Below are 23740 nucleotides of genomic sequence, written 5' to 3' on the forward strand. Positions count from 1 at the left end.
TCAATATTTATGAGATAATTAATTTCCTTTTCTGCTGGAAACATCTGAAGGCGCCTGGCCAATGTGTAAGAGAAGCTAAAAATAGATGGCCCCAGTTGGGCTAATATGGAGTTGCCTTAACTGTATCCTCCAAATGTTTAAGTAGATTGTGCATGAGATGGTGCTCCAGTCGACCCAGTTCCCTGGACCACATCCCCAAGGCTGGCAGAAACACTTGCAGTGCTGCTCTGTGGACTTTCTCTTTGGGATCCTTCAAGGCTGCCATCAGTAAGTCATAGCCCTGTCAATCACATTTTAAATCTTTGTAAATCTGTTACTTCTGTTTAAGTATGTCTCTTATACAAATGTTCACTAACTTAGATATGTCATTCTAAGAGCTGTATTTACATACCTTCATGTATCTTATACAAATGTTCAAAATCATATATTTGTCATTCTAAGAGCTGTATTTACATACCTTCATGTATCTTAAACAAATGTTCAAAATCATATATTTGTCAATCTAAGAGCTGTATTTACATAGCTGTATTTACATACCTTCGTGTATCTTATACAAATGTTCAAAATCATATATTCGTCAATCTAAGAGCTGTATTTACATAGCTGTATTTACATACCTTCATGTATCTTAAACAAATGTTCAAAATCATATATTTGTCAATCTAAGAGCTGTATTTACATAGCTGTATTTACATACCTTCGTGTATCTTATACAAATGTTCAAAATCATATATTTGTCAATCTAAGAGCTGTATTTACATAGCTTCAAATTTATTAGAACAAGACAAAAGTGTCCCAATGAACTATTAAGATCATTCAGTTATAAAATCCATCAGATGTGTATTGCATCCAGGGGCTTCCTCAGCCAATGCCACCTGTGCTGGCTTGATCATGTTCGCCGGATGGAGTCATTCTATACTGACATTTTGAGTCTGGATCCAAAAAAACTAGCCACCCCCCCCCACCTCCATTACATGGATGTAATCATGTAATCAAACAGGAGCTTAAAACAGTGAACATTGATCATTGGGAAGACATAGCCCTAGACCGCATTAGTTTGAGAGTAATGGTGACCAAGAAAGCTATGGACAGCGAAAAAACAATGAGCTCAGCTCTGGAAGAAGTGTGCCAGACGATAAATAGCCGGCTCCTCTACCTTCAAACCAAAAGCCACCTTAACCTGTGGTATATGTGGATGGGAGTGTCTCTCTAAAATAGGGCTCCACAGTCACATGAAAAAGTGTTCTACCTAATTAACTGTAGTATCTATATTTGTCACATGTCAAGTGTGACTCCAGGAAGCACGAACCCCAGCATTTTTCAACATTACACATTACAACGTTACACAATTTAACCTAACGTTTACATTTTGGTGGCCAGTATGGGGATCGAACCCACGACATTCGCGTTATCAGCACAAGTACAAATAAATTGATATGAACATTACCTGAACATATTTGTCAGCATCACAGATAAATCCCATGAGAAGTCCCAGGCTCCTAACAACCGCCTCCCTGACTTCCTCGTCTCTGTCATCTAGCATCATTTGTTGTAACATAGATAGAACCAGGGAGCTGCGGATCTCAGCCTTTAGTAGACATACACAAGTGTAACTCAATAAAAGACATACATTTTTAAGGTCTTTGATTGCAAACGTATTTATATAATATTGTTTGTAAAACTCTTTAATAAACTATTTACCGGGAGATATGAAGACAATGCACCACAGGCTTCAGCAACTAGAAGTCTCCTTTCTACAAACTTGTGGCCGATCTGAAAATACAAAAAGGACAATGATTAAGTTCTACAAACTTGTGGCCGATCTGAAAATACAAAAAAGCCCAATGATTAAGTTCTACAAACTTGTGGCCGATCTGAAAATACAAAAAAGCCCAATGATTAAGTTCTACAAACTTGTGGCCGATCTGAAAATACAAAAAAGCCCAATGATTAAGTTCTACAAACTTGTGGCCGATCTGAAAATACAAAAAAGCCCAATGATTAAGTATCTTATCTCATTGATTACAGACGTGAAAATACATCCTACGCATTCCATGTGTCAATCTAGTTATGCATGTTAAGCAGTGACTTAAACTCTGGTAAGTTGATGGTTTTCCAGGCTGATTCAGACAACTTATTCCATTCTCTAATGGCACTAGGGAAGAGGGAGCGATTGTATGAATTTATTCTAGCGTAAGGAATAAGAAATGTGCCTCCATCTTTGTGTCTGAGTATTTCATAAGGTTTTGTTTTTCTATTTGTAAATTATGGTTTCGTATTTTACGTATTATTATTATACTCCCGGACTATAAATTATAGCTCTAGCTACTTTATTTGCAGCTTCTGTCCTGAGCTGAAAGACAATCCAATAGTAGCTAAGTGGTAAAAAGTGCTGAGTGTTCTGAACCGGGATTCAAATGTAAGTGAAGACTGGCGGAGATTGATGGTTTTCCTGGCTGATTCAGACAATTCATTCCATTCTCTAATGGGAAGAAGGCGCACTTGTGTGAATTTGTGCTAGCATATGGAATAAGAAATGCACCTCTAGTACAGTGTGTATTATAGTCAAAACATTCAATAAATAACTCCCTATACTGGGCCCCCAAAAAAAACAACTCTGTACCTGTTCCCAACACTGTGGTAAAAGTTCTTCCACAAGTCTGTCCGCTCCTGCTAACTCAGCAAAGACAACACAACCAGTGAGAATCATTTGTCTGTGGGAAGAAATACAATCTAATCATTAAGACATTGAAAAGGACAAAAATAGCTATTACATATTTCTAGGCATTCTATATGTTAAACATAGAGTACTTTTACCTACAAAATGTTCATTGAACTAAGCAGAAAACTTGGACAGAAAGTTCACTGAACATGTTTATTTTATGACTATAAGAGTTTCATTCATTTATTCAATGTTGAAATATAGTTTTGAGTTAATAAATTAGCTCTGTATTATTTATAGCTTTATGAAGTTCTAATTTAGCTCTTATTTTTATAGCTGACTACATTTCTCTTTTAACTCAATGTTATAACTTAAACTTCCTCAAAACCTGCTCAACTCAAAAGTTCATCTAAGAAAATTGAATTGGAGAAAATAAATGGCTGCCTGGTCGTGCGGTTTGCGCGCTGGACTGTTGTTCGGATTTATCAACGGTCGAGGGTTCAAACCCTGCCCGCTCCTATCCCCCATCGTCCTGCGGGAGGTTTGGACTAGGAAGTAAACTATCTTCAACTCTGAAGGAACATCAGAAACATGTAAAACATTTTACAAACAAACAAACAAATGTTGGCAATCAATATTTGTTGAATTGATAAAATATAACTAATTATTATTTCAGAGCATTACTTTCTACTTATTTATAAATATTATAAATAATTTTTAAATAAAATTTTACTTAACTACTTGATACCAAAATCTACATACACTTGCTAAATTGTTATTCCTACTAAACTCTATGCAGACGCTAAATAAATCTACTTACTAGCAAACCACAATTTCCTAAATGTCAATATTAGCCTCACCTTTGATCATCATCTGGCTTTTTAATCAGATTAAATAAAATATTTAACAGTTGGTCTCTCTGCTTTGGTTCTGGGTGGAGAATGGCTGTACACAATATGACAGGGATCAGTTCCTGGGAAAAAAAAGTTTCATTACCGAATATGTTCAAAATATTGCAGTGTTCAATTTCTGGGAAACAGTTTCATTACAGAATCTACCAGTATAAAAATATACTTGAAGAGTTCTAGAGGTTGGTAAAAAGTAAAAACATATTCATGTGCAATAGAAAGTAGTGACAAAAGGTACAAAGGTTTTTTTTCTTATAAGAATGTGAAATCAAGAACTCTTAGAGAATAAAAAAAAATTAAAATCTGTTCTTGGGGGTGGATGTGAGTGTTGGGATTGCTGGCTGACCAATACAGTATAAAGTAAGAGACAAAACAAGCATGGATTATCATGATTAGTGTTGTCAACTCTCTGAGATAGATGAAGTGACAACAATATCTGGTGGTGCTTGGCAGGAGGATGCTCCCGTCGCCTCAGCGTGGCCCTCCTGTGGAAACGTCCGCCCGGGGAAACGGATAGGCAAAGTACGGTAGCACACATAGCTCTCAGTGAGTTACCACACGTACGGTCGAGAGACTGTACACAGCACGTGGTAGGGATGTAACAAAGGCTCGCTAACCCGTCCAACACCCCACCGATTCGTTCCCCATCGGGGGCCATACGCGCTGTGATGGACCCTCGCACGGGTTCGGTGGGACATAATAGGCATACGAAAGGCCCCCACGCGGCTCGGCCTCCGGCCTCGCACGAGAGGGGGATACTCGCGTGGGGCTCAAGGGGGCCGTGTCCTGCGACATACCGGACGAGAGTACATGATCGTTTCGGATAAGGCGGGATTTCGGACAGAGGGATTGGTGAAGAGCAGATGCCTCATCCTGGCCATGGATAAAATCCTTTCCTTGGTCAAGAGGTCCATAAAAGGGAACCGGAAGTTCTCGGACCTTAAGGACATCTGAAACAGGTGGTGCTTGGGTTCTGATATAGAGCTGGTTTTCAGCTGTCTGCAATCCTAGAGCGATAGCTATGATTTTGGCCTGAAAAATTTGAGCAGTAATTGCCACAGGGTGCACTTATCTCGAGGTGATGTTTTGGGGGGAAGATGAGGAGCACACCTAGACCAGCATTAATAATGGCTTTGGAGGCTGATCCATTTGTGTATATAAGTTTAGCTGTTTTTAGATAGCTTTCGATTGTTTCTAGTGTACGTTCTTTGAGCTCCAGTGGATTTGAATCCTTAGTTGGTATATTTTATTAAATATGTTTTAATGATGTTTTTTTTGAGGTTAATTCTAGGAGCTATGTTTGAAAATCTGGCAATTTTTTCCATATTGTTGAGTAGATTGTGTTTTAGGGCTAGTTCATTCGTAATTTGGATCACAGTTCTTAGCTTCTTTTTTTTCCTATTTTTCTGTGTCAGTAGTTTAGTAGGATGGTCATCCTTCTGAATCTAATAGCCTCTAATGTTGCTCTGTTGTGCCATAACTTAAAAGGTTCAATATCAGAGGCTATTTCACAGGCTGCTGGAGAGTTCTCATACCTCCACTGATTAGACGTACAGCCTGATTTTGGATTGTGTCTAATGATGACTGGTTTGGCTGGCAGCTATTTGTAGGGAAAGACAGTTGTCCAAGACAGATCTGAAATATCCAGAGTATGAGTGTCTCTGTCTTAGACCCTAATAACACAGTTTTTCAAAGAGTTATGCCAGTCGCTGAATGAACTCTTTATGTTTTGCCTGTTCTATTTATGTGTATGTTTCTGTTGTCTTTATATGAGAAAAGAGTCCTTGTAATCATAACTAATTTCCATAAGGATCAATAAAGCAGTCTTAGTCTTAGGACAATTTGTCACTAGATAATGGGAGATAACTCAACCGCCACTGCTAATGAAAGTTTCACTAAAGAGACTATATAACCTCTAATTAGTATCTGAAAACAATTTATTTAATATGAAGATTGTACAGTCTGTAATATTGGATGTCTGCCTGGTCGTGCGGTTTGCACGCTGGACTGTCGTTCGGACTTATCGATGGTCCCGGGTTCAAACCCTGCCCGCTCCCATCCCCCGTCGTCCTGCGGGAGGTTTGGACTAGGAAGTAATTATCTTCAACTCTGAAGGAACATCCGAAATAAGTAAAACAAACATTCTCATTTACTTTATTTTACTTATTTACTTTTATTTCTCAATAACTATCTTGATGTTTAAATACCTGGATCAAAGATTTGTTCCACAAATACAGTTTTGTGGCTCTAAAAAAATATCAAACTTGGAACATAGTACGTCAGCTAGCTACTGTTGACTAAAAAGTAATACCTAAATTAAATGATTTTCTTTACCTCTCGCTTGGCTAACAATACGTTTGGTACTATATGAGGGAGACATCGGGACAACATCTTCACCACTCCTTGACTGTCGGAATGATTGATTCTGGACATCTGAAGGGGTCAGAAATTAATTTTTTTTTTAAAGTGTAACCTGTTCGAGTGTGTGGATATCAACAAGCGTGAAAGTATTCTAAGGCATGCTGGTATTCATTCATAAAAAAGTGGTATCCAGCGATACACATTTAATGAATACATTAAACAAAACAATCAAATCTTTCGTACATAATATACTAAATAATTACCTCATTTTATTAATTGTAACTTAAAGTTAAGAAAATAATTTTGTCTTTAAAAGAGTTAAGTCAAGATTATATCTATGTGATACTTCATGTTAAGAAGATAAAAAGTTTTGATCAATAGCAAACTTGACTGGACTCACTTCCTACATATTATTTCACTGCTCTATTTAAAATATAGCACAATTATATTTAAGCCTAATTTTTAAGCTGAAACAGATGACCTTCTTTACATCATCTGCCATGTAGATCGCAAGGTTTGAAAGGAAGTATTTTACTTTTTTATTGTTTAAATCATCAGATCCCAATCCTATTTGATGACTTGTACCTTATCTCTGTAAGACAATAATACGTTACCTCTGAAACAATACGATTATCTTGAGAAACATGGAATGCAACATCAAGTAGAGCTTGGCGGAAACTATCAGTCATTTTCCTGCAACAGCAAATGTAAAAATGTCATAGAAATATTTAGAAGATAATAATAATAAAGGCACATTCCTCGACCCATATGCTAGGACAAATTTGTACAAATACTCCTTCTTCCCTAGTGCTATTAGAGCATGGAATGGGTTGCCTAAGCTAGCCAGGAAAACCAGTGACTTGGCAGAGTTTAAGTCACTGGTTAATATGCATGACTAAATGCATGACACGTAGGACATAATCAACTTCTTTTTTGAAGTAACGTCTGTATTATATAAGATAATTATTGATAATGTTAATAATGATTTTAAAATATTATTTATATAGCACTTTCAACAACATACATAGGCTTCTAGATCTTTCAGAATATGTCCGAAATAAAACAAATCTGAAATGTCTAACTATCTAAATAAGTCAGGCTTTAATTAATACTCTTCTTGAAAGTAATGAAGCATGTGACCTGTCTCAGCTCTGTGAGGAGTGAGTTTGAAATCTTAGGACTGGGGAACTGAAAGTGTCATCAGGCTAAACATTTAGATGCTCTAGAAGAGGATAATGGATGAGATGCCTCTAGAAGAGGATAATAGATGAGATGCTCTAGAAGAGGATAATAGATGAGATGCCTCAAGAAGAGGATAATGGATGAGATGCCTCTAGAAGAGGATAATGGATGAGATGCCTCTAGAAGAGGATAATGGATGAGATGCCTCTAGAAGAGGATAATGGATGAGATGCCTCTAGAAGAGGATAATGGATGAGATGCCTCTAGAAGAGGATAATGTATGAGATGCCTCTAGAAGAGGATAATAGATGAGATGCTCTAGAAGAGGATAATAGATGAGATGCCTCTAGAAGAGGATAATAGATGAGATGCCTCTAGAAGAGGATAATGGATGAGATGCTCTAGAAGAGGATAATGGATGAGATGCCTCTAGAAGAGGATAATGGATGAGATGCCTCTAGAAGAGGATAATGGATGAGATGCTCTAGAAGAGGATAATGGATGAGATGCCTCTAGAAGAGGATAATAGATGAGATGCTCTAGAAGAGGATAATAGATGAGATGCTCTAGAAGAGGATAATAGATGAGATGCTCTAGAAGAGGATAATGGATGAGATGCCTCTAGAAGAGGATAATGGATGAGTTGCCTCTAGAAGAGGATAATGGATGAGATGCCTCTAGAAGAGGATAATGGATGAGATGCCTCTAGAAGAGGATAATAGATTAGATGCTCTAGAAGAGGATAATAGATGAGATGTCTCTAGAAGAGGATAACAGATGAGATGCCTCTAGAAGAGGATAATAGATGAGATGCCTCTAGAAGAGGATAATAGATGAGATGCCTCTAGAAGAGGATAATAGATGAGATGCCTCTAGAAGAGGATAATAGATGAGATGCCTCTAGAAGAGGATAATAGATGAGATGCCTCTAGAAGAGGATAATAGATGAGATGCCTCTAGAAGAGGATAATGGATGAGATGCCTCTAGAAGAGGATAATGGATGAGATGCCTCTAGAAGAGGATAATAGATGAGATGCTCTAGAAGAGGATAATGGATGAGATGCCTCTTGAAGAGGATAATGGATGAGATGCCTCTAGAAGAGGATAATAGATGAGATGCTCTATAAGAGGATAATGGATGAGTTGCCTCTAGAAGAGGATAATGGATGAGATGCCTCTAGAAGAGGATAATGGATGAGATGCCTCTAGAAGAGGATAATAGATGAGATGCTCTAGAAGAGGATAATAGATGAGATGCCTCTAGAAGAGGATAATAGATGAGATGCCTCTAGAAGAGGATAATAGATGAGATGCCTCTAGAAGAGGATAATGGATGAGATGCTCTAGAAGAGGATAATAGATGAGATGCCTCAAGAAGAGGATAATAGATGAGATGCCTCTAGAAGAGGATAATAGATGAGATGCCTCTAGAAGAGGATAATAGATGAGATGCCTCTAGAAGAGGATAATGGATGAGATGCTCTAGAAGAGAATAATGGATGAGATGCCTCTAGAAAAGGATAATGGATGAGATGCCTCTAGAAGAGGATAATAGATGAGATGCTCTAGAAGAGGATAATGGATGAGATGCCTCTAGAAGAGGATAATGGATGAGATGCTCTAGAAGAGGATAATAGATGAGATGTTCTAGAAGAGGATAATAGATGAGATGTTCTAGAAGAGGATAATGGATGAGATGCATCTAGAAGAGGATAATGGATGAGATGCCTCTATAAGAGGATAATAGATGAGATGCTCTAGAAGAGGATAATGGATGAGATGCCTCTAGAAGAGGATAATGGATGAGATGCCTCTAGAAGAGGATAATGGATGAGATTCCCTTTAGAAGAGGATAATGGATGAGATGCCTCTAGAAGAGGATAATAGATGAGATGCTCTAGAAGAGGATAATAGATGAGATGCTCTAGAAGAGGATAATAGATGAGATGCTCTAGAAGAGGATAATGGATGAGATGCCTCTATAAGAGGATAATGGATGAGTTGCCTCTAGAAGAGGATAATGGATAATGGATGAGATAATGGATGCCCCTCCAGGCCGCCAAATGATGGCGAATTCCTAGCTACGCCCATGAATTGATTTAAGCCCTCACAGGAAACCAATGAAATGAATGCAAGACGCTGCAACAGAATTGGGTTTTAACTTGAGTAGAACTATCCAAAAGTGTACCAGTATCATCAAGTTAATTAAGTGGGAAGGAAGGTCAAGCTGGACATTCACATGAACCAGCAGACAAAGAAATGCCATAATTGGGACATGGAACAAAAAAAAATAATCACAGGAACAGCACTGAAGAAGATATTTATGTATAAACTTTAGTAACAGACTGTCACACACACAGTCACAATGACAAACTATCAAATTGACTGTTGCAAAGAAAAAACTTGTTGGTTTTAATAAATATTAAGACTAAATATTTTTATAACAAGTTTTAGAAACCCTAGTTGGCAATACAGATGTTTTTGTTACATTTTTTTAAGAGGGGAGTATAATAGGATTTCTTGTCTGTCTATAGTCAAGAGAATTTGGGTGGACAAAACAAAAATTACATGTTGGACATCAAAAGTGTCTGCCAACTTTGTGGATTTATTCCTACAACGTTAGGGTTGAGGATTAACTAAAGCTGAGATTAGTTATGTGGACAGGTTTTAAGACTGCAAGACTCACATTAGCCCTCAGTTGATAACAAAACTGGGAAGAAAAAAAGAGACATGGAATCTTTGATCAAATAAACAATAAACCATCAGTTAAATTTTAGTGGGGAAAAGCTTTACCAGAGAACTTTATGAAAATATATGCAGCATTATGTGATTTATGGCAAGCTACCAACAGTTGTCCTTATGGTAGGTTTAGTTCAAATGGTTGTCAAAGCTAAAGTTGGGCTTTGAAAGGTCCACAAATGCATCAAATTCTACAAGCTCATTAAATCTTTAAATCATTTAATTAATGAATAACAATAAACACAGATTTAGAGATCAAGGTTCTAGGACTACATTTAAACTGTTAGCCTCTTGTTTAAGCCATAGAAAGTTTGGGATTAGAGATTACCTATGTTTGGGTTAGAGATTAACTAGGAATAGATTTAAACTGCTTACCTCTTGTTTTAACCATAGATACATTTGGGTTAGAGATTAACTAGGAATAGATTTAAACTGTTTACCTCTTGTTTTAAACAGATACATTTGGGTTAGAGATTAACTAGGAATAGATTTAAAACTGTTCACCTCTTGTTTTAACCATAGATACATTTGGGTTAGAGATTAACTAGCAATAGATGTAAAACTGTTCACCTCTTGTTTTAACCATAGATACATTTGTGTTAGAGATTAACCAGGAATAGATTTAAACTGTTTACCTCTTGTTTTAACCATAGATACATTTGGGTTAGAGATTAATTAGGAATAGATTTAAACTGTTTACCTCTTGTTTTAAAGAGATACATTTGGGTTAGAGATTAACTAGGAATAGATTTAAAACTGTTCACCTCTTGTTTTAACCATAGATACATTTGGGTTAGAGATTAACTAGCAATAGATGTAAAACTGTTCACCTCTTGTTTTAACCATAGATACATTTGGGTTAGAGATTAACTAGCAATAGATGTAAAACTGTTCACCTCTTGTTTTAACCATAGATACATTTGGGTTAGAGATTAACTAGGAATAGATGTAAAACTGTTCCTCTCTTGTTTTAACCATAGATACATTTGGGTTAGAGATTAACTAAGAATAGATTTAAACTGTTTACCTCTTGTTTTAACCATAGATACATTTGGGTTAGAGACTAACTAGGAATAGAATTAAAACTGTTTACCTCTGTTTTAACCATAGATACATTTGGGTTAGAGATTAACTAGGAATAGATTTAAAACTGTTTACCTCTTGTTTTAACCATAGATACATTTGGGTTAGAGATTAACTAGGAATAGATTTAAACTGTTTACCTCTGTTTTAAGCATAGATACATTTGGGTTAGAGATTAACTAGGAATAGATTTAAAACTGTTTACCTCTTGTTTTAACCATAGATACATTTGGGTTAGAGATTAAATAGGAATAGATTTAAAACTATTTACCTCTTGTTTTAACCATAGATACATTTGGGTTAGAGATTAACTAGGAATAGATTTAAAACTGTTTACCTCTTGTTTTAACCATAGATACATTTGGGTTAGAGATTAACTAGGAATAGATTTAAAACTGTTTACCTCTTGTTTTAACCATATATACATTTGGGTTAGAGATTAACTAGGAATAGATTTAAAACTGTTTACCTCTTGTTTTAACCATAGATACATTTGGGTTAGAGACTAACTAGGAATAGATTTAAACTGTTTACCTCTTGTTTTAACCATAGATACATTTGGGTTAGAGATTAACTAGGAATAGATTTAAAACTGTTTACCTCTTGTTTTAACCATAGATACATTTGGGTTAGAGATTAATTAGGAATAGATTTAAAACTGTTTACCTCTTGTTTTAACCATAGATACATTTGGGTTAGAGATTAACTAGGAATAGATTTAAAACTGTTTACCTCTTGTTTTAACCATAGATACATTTGGGTTAGAGATTAACTATGAATAGATTTAAAACTGTTTACCTCTTGTTTAAATGTTTTGATGACAGCTGATGGGTCAAGTGATCTTTGCTATCCAGTCTGCTATTTATAGAAAGTGATGTATCACTATGATCGCTAGCTGCATCCGGTGCGACTGCCAATAAAATTTTACCCTGCACTTCCTCCTGACCTTCACCTTCTTCTCGCTCACCAATCACATGACTCACAGCAGCAGTGGAATCAACAGAATCAGTCAGCGCTCTTGGGGAATGAGTGCCCTCAGGGTGAAGGTCTGAATCATCAGGTCTGAGGTCATCAAGACTGCTACCTATGGGGCGTATGTGATCGTCGTTAGTCAGTGTTTGTATTTGTATTTTTATATCGTCTGGCTGAGATCTTTCCCGAGAAGGCATGGACGCATCAGTTTGATGAAGAGATTCATTTCGGCTCCCTCCTCCTCTGAAAGAAAAGGGTTTACGGTGTCAGACACATGGACACTATTGAAGTGCCTTTAATTCTATGATCTCTAACCTTGACACGAAAAATTCAAAACATGAAAAAAAAATTATAAATGAAACAAAACATTTTTTAAAAATAAAAATTTACTGATTTTCTTACATTGAAAATCACATTTCTGATTGACATTGAACAATTAGGAGACTGCAACGTAGCATAAAGCAGCTATTGTATAAACTTTATTTTTAGATTGTATAATTGCTGCACAAGTTGATGGTTGTATGTTGTTGACAAGTAATGACAAGTGAATTTAAAACGATGATGGGCAAGAGGTAGTATTTAAAGACTGGCAGATTCAATTTCAAGAGAGATCTGCAACTAGAGTCAATGAATTTAAATAGAATTGTACATTTATGTAGTGTGTGTATTATTACAGTTCCAGAATAAAAGCTTTTGTATTTATTTAAAAGAAGATTTCAGTTTTGAGTTTATATGATATTATTTGAGAATTCAGAAATTGTCTCATAGAACTATATAAAATTAGAACATTAGAAACACATTGTCTGATCAACACAATCTCATCGTAACATCAGCCAAGAAATTGTTGTCTCTTAATAAATTGTCACATCTGACTCTCTAAATATATTGTCACATCTAGCTCTCTAAATATATTGTCACATCTGGCTCTCTAAATATATTGTCACATCTGGCTCTCTAAATATATTGTCACATCTGGCTATCTAAATATATTGTCACATCTGGCTATCTAAATATATTGTCACATCTGGCTCAAACATATCATCTGTTATGACATGAGTAGGATTTAGTTATTTGTTTCTGGAATAAGGGGAAAGTTTTACTTAGTGACAAGTGACGTGACAGATAGTTAAAAAACAATAACTCTCTTTGGCGACACTTTAGAATCAAGACACTTTCTTATTTAAAGTAAGAATAAAAATATAGAGACGGCTAGTAATAGAGGACATCGGACGGTTCCCATATTAAATATTAAAAGTGTTTGTTGTTTCAACACCAGCATCGACTCTATGTATCGACTGTTGGCCTTTCGTCGGTGTTATCTGTTCCAGTATTGAGTTCAGTGTTACCTCCAGTGGGACTTAATTACATTTTCAAGTACTAAACGCCGCGGAATAGCATAACAAACCACCATTTTAAAAAATATGATCATGACTCAAGATAATCATAAAAATATTATCATGACTCAAGATAATCATAAAAATATGATATTGACTCAAGATAATCATAAAAATATGATCTTGACTCAAGATAATCACAAAAATATGATCTTGACTCAAGATAATCATAAAAATATGATACTGACTCAAGATAATCATAAAAATATGATATTGACTCAACATAATCATAAAAATATGAGCTTTAGCTCAAGATAATCATAAAAGAATTCAAAGAAACGACAATGAAAAACAGTTGATTGAGTTTCAAAATATCAATATCACTTTGTCAATTAGGGAGGTTTGGATGAAGTCTATGGCCATATTACAAGGTCTTCGGGGATTGCAAAGACCTTCCCTTCAGCAAACAGCACCAGGAAAAAGAAGAAGTGGAAGGCAGAGAAAGCGATGGGAAGACAACATAAAAGAATGGACGGGCCTGCCATTGAAAGCGGTTCTATCCAAGGCAAAAAGACAGAGAGGAATGGAGAAAGACAGTTGACAAATTTTGTGTGGTGCCTCAATGGTCCAACAGACTAAGGAATAGGAGAAGGTGAAGTGAAGGATTAAGCCCAATCAAAATCCTTCATTCTAGACATTCAGATTGCATAGAAAAGCACCTTTAAACGATCTTTGCAATAGCCCATTCTTTGATCACAGAATTCAACACCAAGGTATTTGCAAACATAAGCATGTCAATTAGGAAACATTTATATTCAAGTATAAGGAAACAACTAACAGCTTCAAATATGTCAAACAAAATACAATTAGAAATAGTCAAAGCAAAAGGAGAAACTTACATTTTAAAAATGTCTATTTGCTGAGATAAAGTTGTATTTTCTTCAAGCGATAATTTCAGTTGCTGTTCTAGAGATTCAATTTTTAATTCCTAGGTGAAAGAAAAAAAAATATTTTAAAAAAGGACTACGAAATAAAGCAATGAAAAGGAAATATGAACTATATAAAAAGCCAACTTCTCTTGAAGATAGTCCAAATACATTGTATGTTGCAATCTACATTAGTATCACTTGATTTATGTGTAGCAGCATAACATGCAACTTTAAAGTATTTTGTTTATTAACCTAAAGAAATTATTTTAATGTCTTGCACTCACCAAACTTTCCACTCTGGCCTTCCACTGTGCCTCTATGTGAACCAATGTTTCTGTGTCCAAATCCACATCAACACATGCATCACAAGTGTCTTTACTTGGAGCCACGTGACTGCTATAATCTTTCAATAAGTGGACAAGCCCAGGGGGGCGGGGAATGTTAAGACCTACGTCATCCCAATCTTCAAAATCCTGAAATGTTACAAAATCAACTGTAACTAGGCAACTAAACATTTACATCTTTTTTTTTTTATTTTGTTCAAATATTTATTTGGTGTAATATTTATTTATTCAAATATTTATTTTGGTCTAATATTTATTGTGTTCAAATATTTATTTTTATTTAATAAATATTTTGGTCTAATATTTATTTTGGTCTAATACTTATTTTGCTCTCATCTTTGTGTTCAAATATTTATTGTGTTCAAATATTTATTGTGTTCAAACACTAAACCACAGTTTTAAGCTAGCTTTTGAATATGCAAAAAAAAATAATTTTTATCTGATTTTGTTACTTGACTTAATCCTGTGCACTCCCAGGGGAGCATAGGGCCGCAACCACACCTCTCCACCGAACTCGGTTCTGAGCAGCTTTCTTCATCTGCTCCCATGTCATTCCAGTACCCTCAGCTTCACTGATGACTGACCTCTTCCAGGTTTGCTTGGGTCTGCCCACTTTCCTCTTTCCTTGTGGGTTCCAGTCAAGTGCCTGGCTTGCAACATTGGTAGCTGGTTTTCGCAGGGTGTGTCCTATCCAGCTCCATTTTCATTTTGTGATGTCTTGGGCTATGGGCTTTTGTCTAGTTCTCTCCCACAAATCGATAGTAGTTATCTTTTCTGGCCACCTAATTCCTAATATCCAGCGTAGGCATCTGTTAACAAAAGTCTGGAGCTTTTCCATATTTGTTTTAGTGACTCTCCAAGTTTCTGAACCGTATAGAAGGACAGACTTAACGTTTGTATTATAGATTTGTATCTTGTTGTGTAGAGATAATGCCTTAGAGCGCCAGATAGTTTGAAGAGTTGATTTTGTTGCAAACCATGTTTATTTATATTCACTGTATGGCTAAATTTAGATTTTTTACTCTACCTTGGGTGTTGAAAAGTTGACCATGGCTATCATGAAAGGGTGAGATCTTGGTCAACAGGTCCACATCAATGTGTGGAGGGGTATATAGACGTCTAGATGTGTGTAAGATTTGAAAAAAGTTGATGAAGGTAGACTGAGGTAATTAGAGCCGGAGACTGGAGTTTGAGATAGTTAGTTAGAGTTGGTAACAGGGGTTTCAAAGAACTAGTTGAGTTTTTAAGAGTACGGAAGTTTTTACCATCAGTTCGTGTAAGATGATGTACTTAGCTTTGTTAAAACTGATCTGATGATCCACTTAGGTACTACTTATAAATATGTTATGCAGTTTATTAAAGTGTTTTATTAACTATACATAAGAGTTAAGTCTCCTTGGAGAGGGTGTTATTGCTCCACTGTTACATAATCATGTCATCAAAAGACTGAATTAGGGCTTGGAGTTGCTCACCAGTGATCCAACCCCCTAGACAATGATCCACTCACGCAACCTCTATATATAGGCAGTTTGTGACAGATTCATCGCAGAAATAAATTTTGTTTTGCATTTCAAACATGAAATTATGAAATTGAAATGAAAAATAAATAGTAGGCCATAAAATAACATTTACCTGCTCTTCATTTTCTTCAGCAAAGGTCACAGACGTAACCTTGTAGTTTGCTTGCAACAGATATTCATTAACTAAAAAGTTGAGAGCTTTTTTCTCTAGCGGTGTGACAGCCTCACTGTTCTCAGCACCCAAGCCTCCTTTGTATTGGTTCTCAGGTGTAGACAACTCAGTTTCTTTATAAACAAAACAAAATATTATTTTAAAAAATTTATTTCATCAGGTGTTTAAGGTTACTTGTATTAAAAAATCTCATAGCATAACAAATAACTTTATATTTAATTTGAATGTCTTTGTTTTCTTATGGTCTCAAAAGATTTTTTTTCAGACATTCAAGATTTATTTTACAGTCATGAATAAAGTTTTCAAAAACAAATCTATAAACACAGTGCATTCAAAGTTCTAACCTGCTTGCTGTGTAAGACTAGCACGTAGTGATTTTATTGTTTCTTGAGCCTTGCGTAATTCAAATTCTAGTACTGAAAAAACAAACAATTGTTATACGAGTGAATTGACATTGTAAGTGTCAGACCTAACCTAGATATTGAAAATTCCATAGCCTAAGATAAAATCAAATTGCTCAGAAAATGATCTGTTGGAATCGAAACTATTACAAATAGATCCATATCTTACCTGCTACCCGCTCATCAACTTGCCGCTCGCCATCATCAGAATACCGAGCAAAATCTAAAGAATCAAATGTCTGCACACTAGAAGTTCTAGCTGTAATGAGAAAAAGAATATCTGTCATTAAATGTCCTAGCTGCAATAAGAGAACTGAATGTCTATTCATTAGATGTCCTAGCTGGAATAAGAGAATTGAATGTCTGTTCATTAGATGTCCTAGCTGGAATAAGAGAACTGAATGTCTGTTCATTAGATGTCCTAGCTGGAATAAGAGAATTGAATGTCTGTTCATTAGATGTCCTAGCTGGAATAAGAGAACTGAATGTCTATTCATTAGATGTCCTAGCTGGAATAAGAGAATTGAATGTCTGTTCATTAGATGTCCTAGCTGGAATAAGAGAACTGAATGTCTGTTCATTAGATGTCCTAGCTGGAATAAGAGAACTGAATGTCTGTTCATAAGATGTCCTAGCTGGAATAAGAGAATTGAATGTCTATTCATTAGATGTCCTAGCTGGAATAAGAGAACTGAATGTCTATTCATTAGATGTCCTAGCTGGAATAAGAGAACTGAATGTCTATTCATTAGATGTCCTAGCTGGAATAAGAGAATTGAATGTCTGTTCATTAGATGTCCTAGCTGGAATAAGAGAACTGAATGTCTATTCATTAGATGTCCTAGCTGGAATAAGAGAACTGAATGTCTATTCATTAGATGTCCTAGCTGGAATCAGAAAAAGAACTGAATGTCTATTCATTAGATGTCCTAGCTGGAATAAGAGAACTGAATGTCTGTTCATTAGATGTCCTAGCTGGAATAAGAGAACTGAATGTCTGTTCAGTAGATGTCCTAGCTGGAATAAGAGAACTGAATGTCTATTCATTAGATGTCCTAGCTGGAATAAGAGAACTGAATGTCTATTCATTAGATGTCCTAGCTGGAATAAGAGAACTGAATGTCTATTCATTAGATGTCCTAGCTGGAATAAGAGAACTGAATGTCTATTCATTAGATGTCCTAGCTGGAATAAGAGAACTGAATGTCTGTTCAGTAGATGTCCTAGCTGGAATAAGAGAACTGAATGTCTATTCATTAGATGTCCTAGCTGGAATAAGAGAACTGAATGTCTGTTCATTAGATGTCCTAGCTGGAATAAGAGAACTGAATGTCTGTTCAGTAGATGTCCTAGCTGGAATAAGAGAACTGAATGTCTGTTCAGTAGATGTCCTAGCTGGAATAAGAGAACTGAATGTCTGTTCAGTAGATGTCCTAGCTGGAATAAGAGAACTGAATGTCTGTTCAGTAGATGTCCTAGCTGGAATAAGAGAACTGAATGTCTATTCATTAGATGTCCTAGCTGGAATAAGAGAACTGAATGTCTATTCATTAGATGTCCTAGCTGGAATCAGAAAAAGAACTGAATGCCTGTTCAGTAGATGTCCTAGCTGGAATAAGAGAACTGAATGTCTGTTCAGTAGATGTCCTAGCTGGAATAAGAGAACTGAATGTCTATTCATTAGATGTCCTAGCTGGAATAAGAGAACTGAATGTCTATTCATTAGATGTCCTAGCTGGAATAAGAGAACTGAATGTCTATTCATTAGATGTCCTAGCTGGAATAAGAGAATTGAATGTCTGTTCATTAGATGTCCTAGCTGGAATAAGAGAATTGAATGTCTATTCATTAGATGTCCTAGCTGGAATAAGAGAACTGAATGTCTATTCATTAGATGTCCTAGCTGGAATCAGAAAAAGAACTGAATGTCTATTCATTAGATGTCCTAGCTGGAATAAGAGAATTGAATGTCTGTTCATTAGATGTCCTAGCTGGAATAAGAGAACTGAATGTCTATTCATTAGATGTCCTAGCTGGAATAAGAGAATTGAATGTCTGTTCATTAGATGTCCTAGCTGGAATAAGAGAACTGAATGTCTATTCATTAGATGTCCTAGCTGGAATAAGAGAACTGAATGTCTATTCATTAGATGTACTATCTGGAATAAGAGAACTGAATGTCTGTTCATTAGATGTCCTAGCTGGAATAAGAGAATTGAATGTCTGTTCATTAGATGTCCTAGCTGGAATAAGAGAACTGAATGTCTGTTCATTAGATGTCCTAGCTGGAATAAGAGAATTGAATGTCTGTTCATTAGATGTCCTAGCTGGAATAAGAGAACTGAATGTCTATTCATTAGATGTCCTAGCTGGAATAAGAGAACTGAATGTCTGTTCATTAGATGTCCTAGCTGGAATAAGAGAACTGAATGTCTGTTCATTAGATGTCCTAGCTGGAATAAGAGAACTGAATGTCTATTCATTAGATGTCCTAGCTGGAATAAGAGAATTGAATGTCTGTTCATTAGATGTCCTAGCTGGAATAAGAGAACTGAATGTCTATTCATTAGATGTCCTAGCTGGAATAAGAGAATTGAATGTCTGTTCATTAGATGTCCTAGCTGGAATAAGAGAATTGAATGTCTGTTCATTAGATGTCCTAGCTGGAATAAGAGAACTGAATGTCTATTCATTAGATGTCCTAGCTGGAATCAGAAAAAGAACTGAATGTCTGTTCATTAGATGTCCTAGCTGGAATAAGAGAACTGAATGTCTGTTCATTAGATGTCCTAGCTGGAATAAGAGAACTGAATGTCTGTTCATTAGATGTCCTAGCTGGAATAAGAGAACTGAATGCCTGTTCAGTAGATGTCCTAGCTGGAATAAGAGAACTGAATGTCTGTTCAGTAGATGTCCTAGCTGGAATAAGAGAACTGAATGTCTATTCATTAGATGTCCTAGCTGGAATAAGAGAACTGAATGTCTATTCATTAGATGTCCTAGCTGGAATAAGAGAACTGAATGCCTGTTCAGTAGATGTCCTAGCTGGAATAAGAGAACTGAATGTCTGTTCAGTAGATGTCCTAGCTGGAATAAGAGAACTGAATGTCTATTCATTAGATGTCCTAGCTGGAATCAGAAAAAGAACTGAATGTCTGTTCATTAGATGTCCTAGCTGGAATAAGAGAACTGAATGTCTGTTCATTAGATGTCCTAGCTGGAATAAGAGAATTGAATGTCTGTTCATTAGATGTCCTAGCTGGAATAAGAGAACTGAATGTCTATTCATTAGATGTCCTAGCTGGAATAAGAGAACTGAATGTCTATTCATTAGATGTCCTAGCTGGAATAAGAGAACTGAATGTCTGTTCATTAGATGTCCTAGCTGGAATAAGAGAATTGAATGTCTGTTCATTAGATGTCCTAGCTGGAATAAGAGAACTGAATGTCTGTTCATTAGATGTCCTAGCTGGAATAAGAGAATTGAATGTCTGTTCATTAGATGTCCTAGCTGGAATAAGAGAACTGAATGTCTATTCATTAGATGTCCTAGCTGGAATAAGAGAACTGAATGTCTGTTCATTAGATGTCCTAGCTGGAATAAGAGAACTGAATGTCTATTCATTAGATGTCCTAGCTGGAATAAGAGAATTGAATGTCTGTTCATTAGATGTCCTAGCTGGAATAAGAGAATTGAATGTCTGTTCATTAGATGTCCTAGCTGGAATAAGAGAACTGAATGTCTATTCATTAGATGTCCTAGCTGGAATCAGAAAAAGAACTGAATGTCTGTTCATTAGATGTCCTAGCTGGAATAAGAGAACTGAATGTCTGTTCATTAGATGTCCTAGCTGGAATAAGAGAACTGAATGTCTGTTCATTAGATGTCCTAGCTGGAATAAGAGAACTGAATGCCTGTTCAGTAGATGTCCTAGCTGGAATAAGAGAACTGAATGTCTGTTCAGTAGATGTCCTAGCTGGAATAAGAGAACTGAATGTCTATTCATTAGATGTCCTAGCTGGAATAAGAGAACTGAATGTCTATTCATTAGATGTCCTAGCTGGAATAAGAGAACTGAATGCCTGTTCAGTAGATGTCCTAGCTGGAATAAGAGAACTGAATGTCTGTTCAGTAGATGTCCTAGCTGGAATAAGAGAACTGAATGTCTATTCATTAGATGTCCTAGCTGGAATCAGAAAAAGAACTGAATGTCTGTTCATTAGATGTCCTAGCTGGAATAAGAGAACTGAATGTCTGTTCATTAGATGTCCTAGCTGGAATAAGAGAATTGAATGTCTGTTCATTAGATGTCCTAGCTGGAATAAGAGAACTGAATGTCTATTCATTAGATGTCCTAGCTGGAATAAGAGAACTGAATGTCTATTCATTAGATGTCCTAGCTGGAATAAGAGAACTGAATGTCTGTTCATTAGATGTCCTAGCTGGAATAAGAGAATTGAATGTCTGTTCATTAGATGTCCTAGCTGGAATAAGAGAACTGAATGTCTGTTCATTAGATGTCCTAGCTGGAATAAGAGAATTGAATGTCTGTTCATTAGATGTCCTAGCTGGAATAAGAGAACTGAATGTCTATTCATTAGATGTCCTAGCTGGAATAAGAGAACTGAATGTCTATTCATTAGATGTCCTAGCTGGAATAAGAGAACTGAATGTCTGTTCATTAGATGTCCTAGCTGGAATAAGAGAACTGAATGTCTGTTCATTAGATGTCCTAGCTGGAATAAGAGAACTGAATGTCTATTCATTAAATGTCCTAGCTGGAATAAGAGAACTGAATGTCTATTCATTAGATGTCCTAGCTGGAATAAGAGAACTGAATGTCTGTTCATTAGATGTCCTAGCTGGAATAAGAGAACTGAATGTCTATTCATTAGATGTCCTAGCTGGAATAAGAGAACTGAATGTCTATTCATTAGATGTCCTAGCTGGAATAAGAGAACTGAATGTCTATTCATTAGATGTCCTAGCTGGAATAAGAGAACTGAATGTCTGTTCATTAGATGTCCTAGCTGGAATAAGAGAACTGAATGACTGTTCAGTAGATGTCCTAGCTGGAATAAGAGAACTGAATGTCTATTCATTAGATGTCCTAGCTGGAATAAGAGAACTGAATGTCTGTTCAGTAGAGAATTGAATGTTTACACATTAAAAGCCTTGGCTGGGAAAAAAATTATAAAATTACATTTAGAAAGTTGCTCAAAAGAAAAAAATTCATAAGGTCTTAGTTTATTATTAAGGCTAATAAGTGCTATATTTAGCAAATATTTCAAGAACAGCATAAACTTATCATAGAACACTGTAAAAGAACAAAATAAAACAGAATACAGGACATATATTGTGTCGTAGAACACTCTATAAAGTTCATTGAAATAATACCTTCAATTATTTGTTTCTTTCATTTTGAAGTAGCAATGGGTTCTAACCCAAATATAAAAATGTGCACACAGGTTTTCAAAATCAAAGTACATAATCTATACATACTATATAATAATTTTGATAATCTAGCACAAGATTCAGGGAATATTTGATTTTTTTTTTTAGTAACTTTTTTCCTGTAATCAATAAAATGAAAAGATAAATAACTATCAATGCTTATGTTTATTTTTAACCAAGATATCTTATTTAGCAGGTCAGTTAGTGTTTGGTTTAAATTAGACTAATCTCATCACAACTATAATGTCATAAGAATTTATAGAAGGCTTTGTTATATTACTATCCGAAAAAAAAAAGTACAATAATAAAATATGTGCTTTGTGAGTATTATACCTGCAAACATCAAAAAAGAAAAAAATCACTGAAATACTATAGTTGAAGGTTTAATCAGATAACAAAAATTTTTATAGTACTTTTTTTTTCTTATTTTATACGATAACACTGACCAGTGGTCTATTTAAGGGAAATACCATTTATTTGGGCATAAGAGATGAGAATCAGAGGTGGATATGTTGGACAGGTGCAATCATCCAAAGAGGAATCAACAACGAACAGAAAATATGGCAAAAAAAATGTCTATAAACAGAGTATGATTCCTATTTTGATGTTGAGATTGGCTGCAGTTCTTCAAGCTAAAACAAGCGCAAGGAATGAATCAAAATTTGCCAGACATATTGGGACAATGATGGAATGTCAGTAGTTCTGTAGCAAGCATGTAGAAGCCAGCAGCCATGTGTATAAGCTAACCATTGTGTACAACCAAGCTTTTGGATTTGCCTGAACAGCAGTAGATAATAAATAAGGGGATTTAATTATTGTATGAAAATCAAAATTACAGTTGCTCCTCCCCTTAAATGTTTAAAATAAGTTTTTTTTTCTTTCAATTCTGTTTTTTTTTTTGGTGGGGGGGGGGGGGGGGGGGGGGGAAGAAATTTTTAAAGAAAAGCCAAAAGAAAGAAACCACCACATAACAAAGAAAAGAAAGAAAAAAATGTTATGTACCATTTTCAGTATTTGAAAAACTTGAGACTATAGATAAAAGAAAGAAAACCAAGGCATCATTATATGTAAACATTGTGGTGCACCATTTGTACACAGTAAATTAGCAGTTAAACATGCGACATGCCAATGACTATGGTTGTAAAACAAAATCACTCTGGGAAAACATTGTTCTAAATCAGTGGTTATCAAAAGAATTATTGTCTACAAATGACATCAATGTTTTTTTGCTTTTGTTTTTTGTATTATTTAACAAGAATAAATCTCAAGGAACATAAAAATGGGGTTTTACTTTAGTGATAGTTTTGAGTTGTTACCATTTATAAAAAAATGTTTTGTAATATATATTAAAAAATCCCATAATCTACTATAATCTAATATAATATTTTATTTCAGGTTTATTTTAAAGTAATTTAAAAGGCATTTTTTAAAAAGCTTAACTCACTCTGTCCGTCTGTATAGTAAAAAGTTTGTAAATATATTATTTCTCCCACATCTAATGCATTTAAAAAAACGATAATGTAAACATTCACCAAGATACCCCCTTCTTCCCTCCCCCTTTCACAACTGGTCCAGACAAGCGATAGGATCATAGTGCCTTGAGAAAACTATATAAAAAAGGTAAACCAAAACATTTGGTAAAAATATTTCTAACAGCACAGATTTATTATGTCTAAG

The 23740-nt window shown here is 35.5% G+C and overlaps 1 protein-coding gene across 3 annotated transcripts in view; it reads right to left on the reverse strand.

The window, feature by feature from the left end:
• Window positions 1-23740, reverse strand: part of LOC106058940 (RAB11-binding protein RELCH homolog) — a 149993-nt gene that overhangs the window by 124869 nt on the left and 1384 nt on the right. Inside the window, exons 2-15 of one of the 3 annotated variants that reach the window (XM_056035990.1) lie at window positions 23066-23092; window positions 16778-16867; window positions 16552-16623; window positions 16148-16320; window positions 14456-14644; window positions 14142-14230; window positions 11735-12151; window positions 6546-6624; window positions 5905-6003; window positions 3523-3635; window positions 2624-2714; window positions 1702-1773; window positions 1448-1588; window positions 122-280 (exon numbers count right to left, since the gene is read on the reverse strand). In XM_056035990.1, coding sequence (XP_055891965.1) covers window positions 122-280; window positions 1448-1588; window positions 1702-1773; window positions 2624-2714; window positions 3523-3635; window positions 5905-6003; window positions 6546-6624; window positions 11735-12151; window positions 14142-14230; window positions 14456-14644; window positions 16148-16320; window positions 16552-16623; window positions 16778-16867; window positions 23066-23092 — 1811 coding nt within the window. Of the gene's footprint in view, window positions 1-115; window positions 281-1447; window positions 1589-1701; window positions 1774-2623; window positions 2715-3522; window positions 3636-5904; window positions 6004-6545; window positions 6625-11734; window positions 12152-14141; window positions 14231-14455; window positions 14645-16147; window positions 16321-16551; window positions 16624-16777; window positions 16868-23065; window positions 23093-23740 lie in introns of all 3 variants that reach the window. The other 2 variants (XM_056035989.1, XM_056035991.1) reach the window with 2 other exon arrangements.

The sequence above is a fragment of the Biomphalaria glabrata genome, chromosome 7 (assembly GCF_947242115.1).
Source record: "Biomphalaria glabrata chromosome 7, xgBioGlab47.1, whole genome shotgun sequence".
NCBI classification, from domain to species: domain Eukaryota; kingdom Metazoa; phylum Mollusca; class Gastropoda; family Planorbidae; genus Biomphalaria; species Biomphalaria glabrata.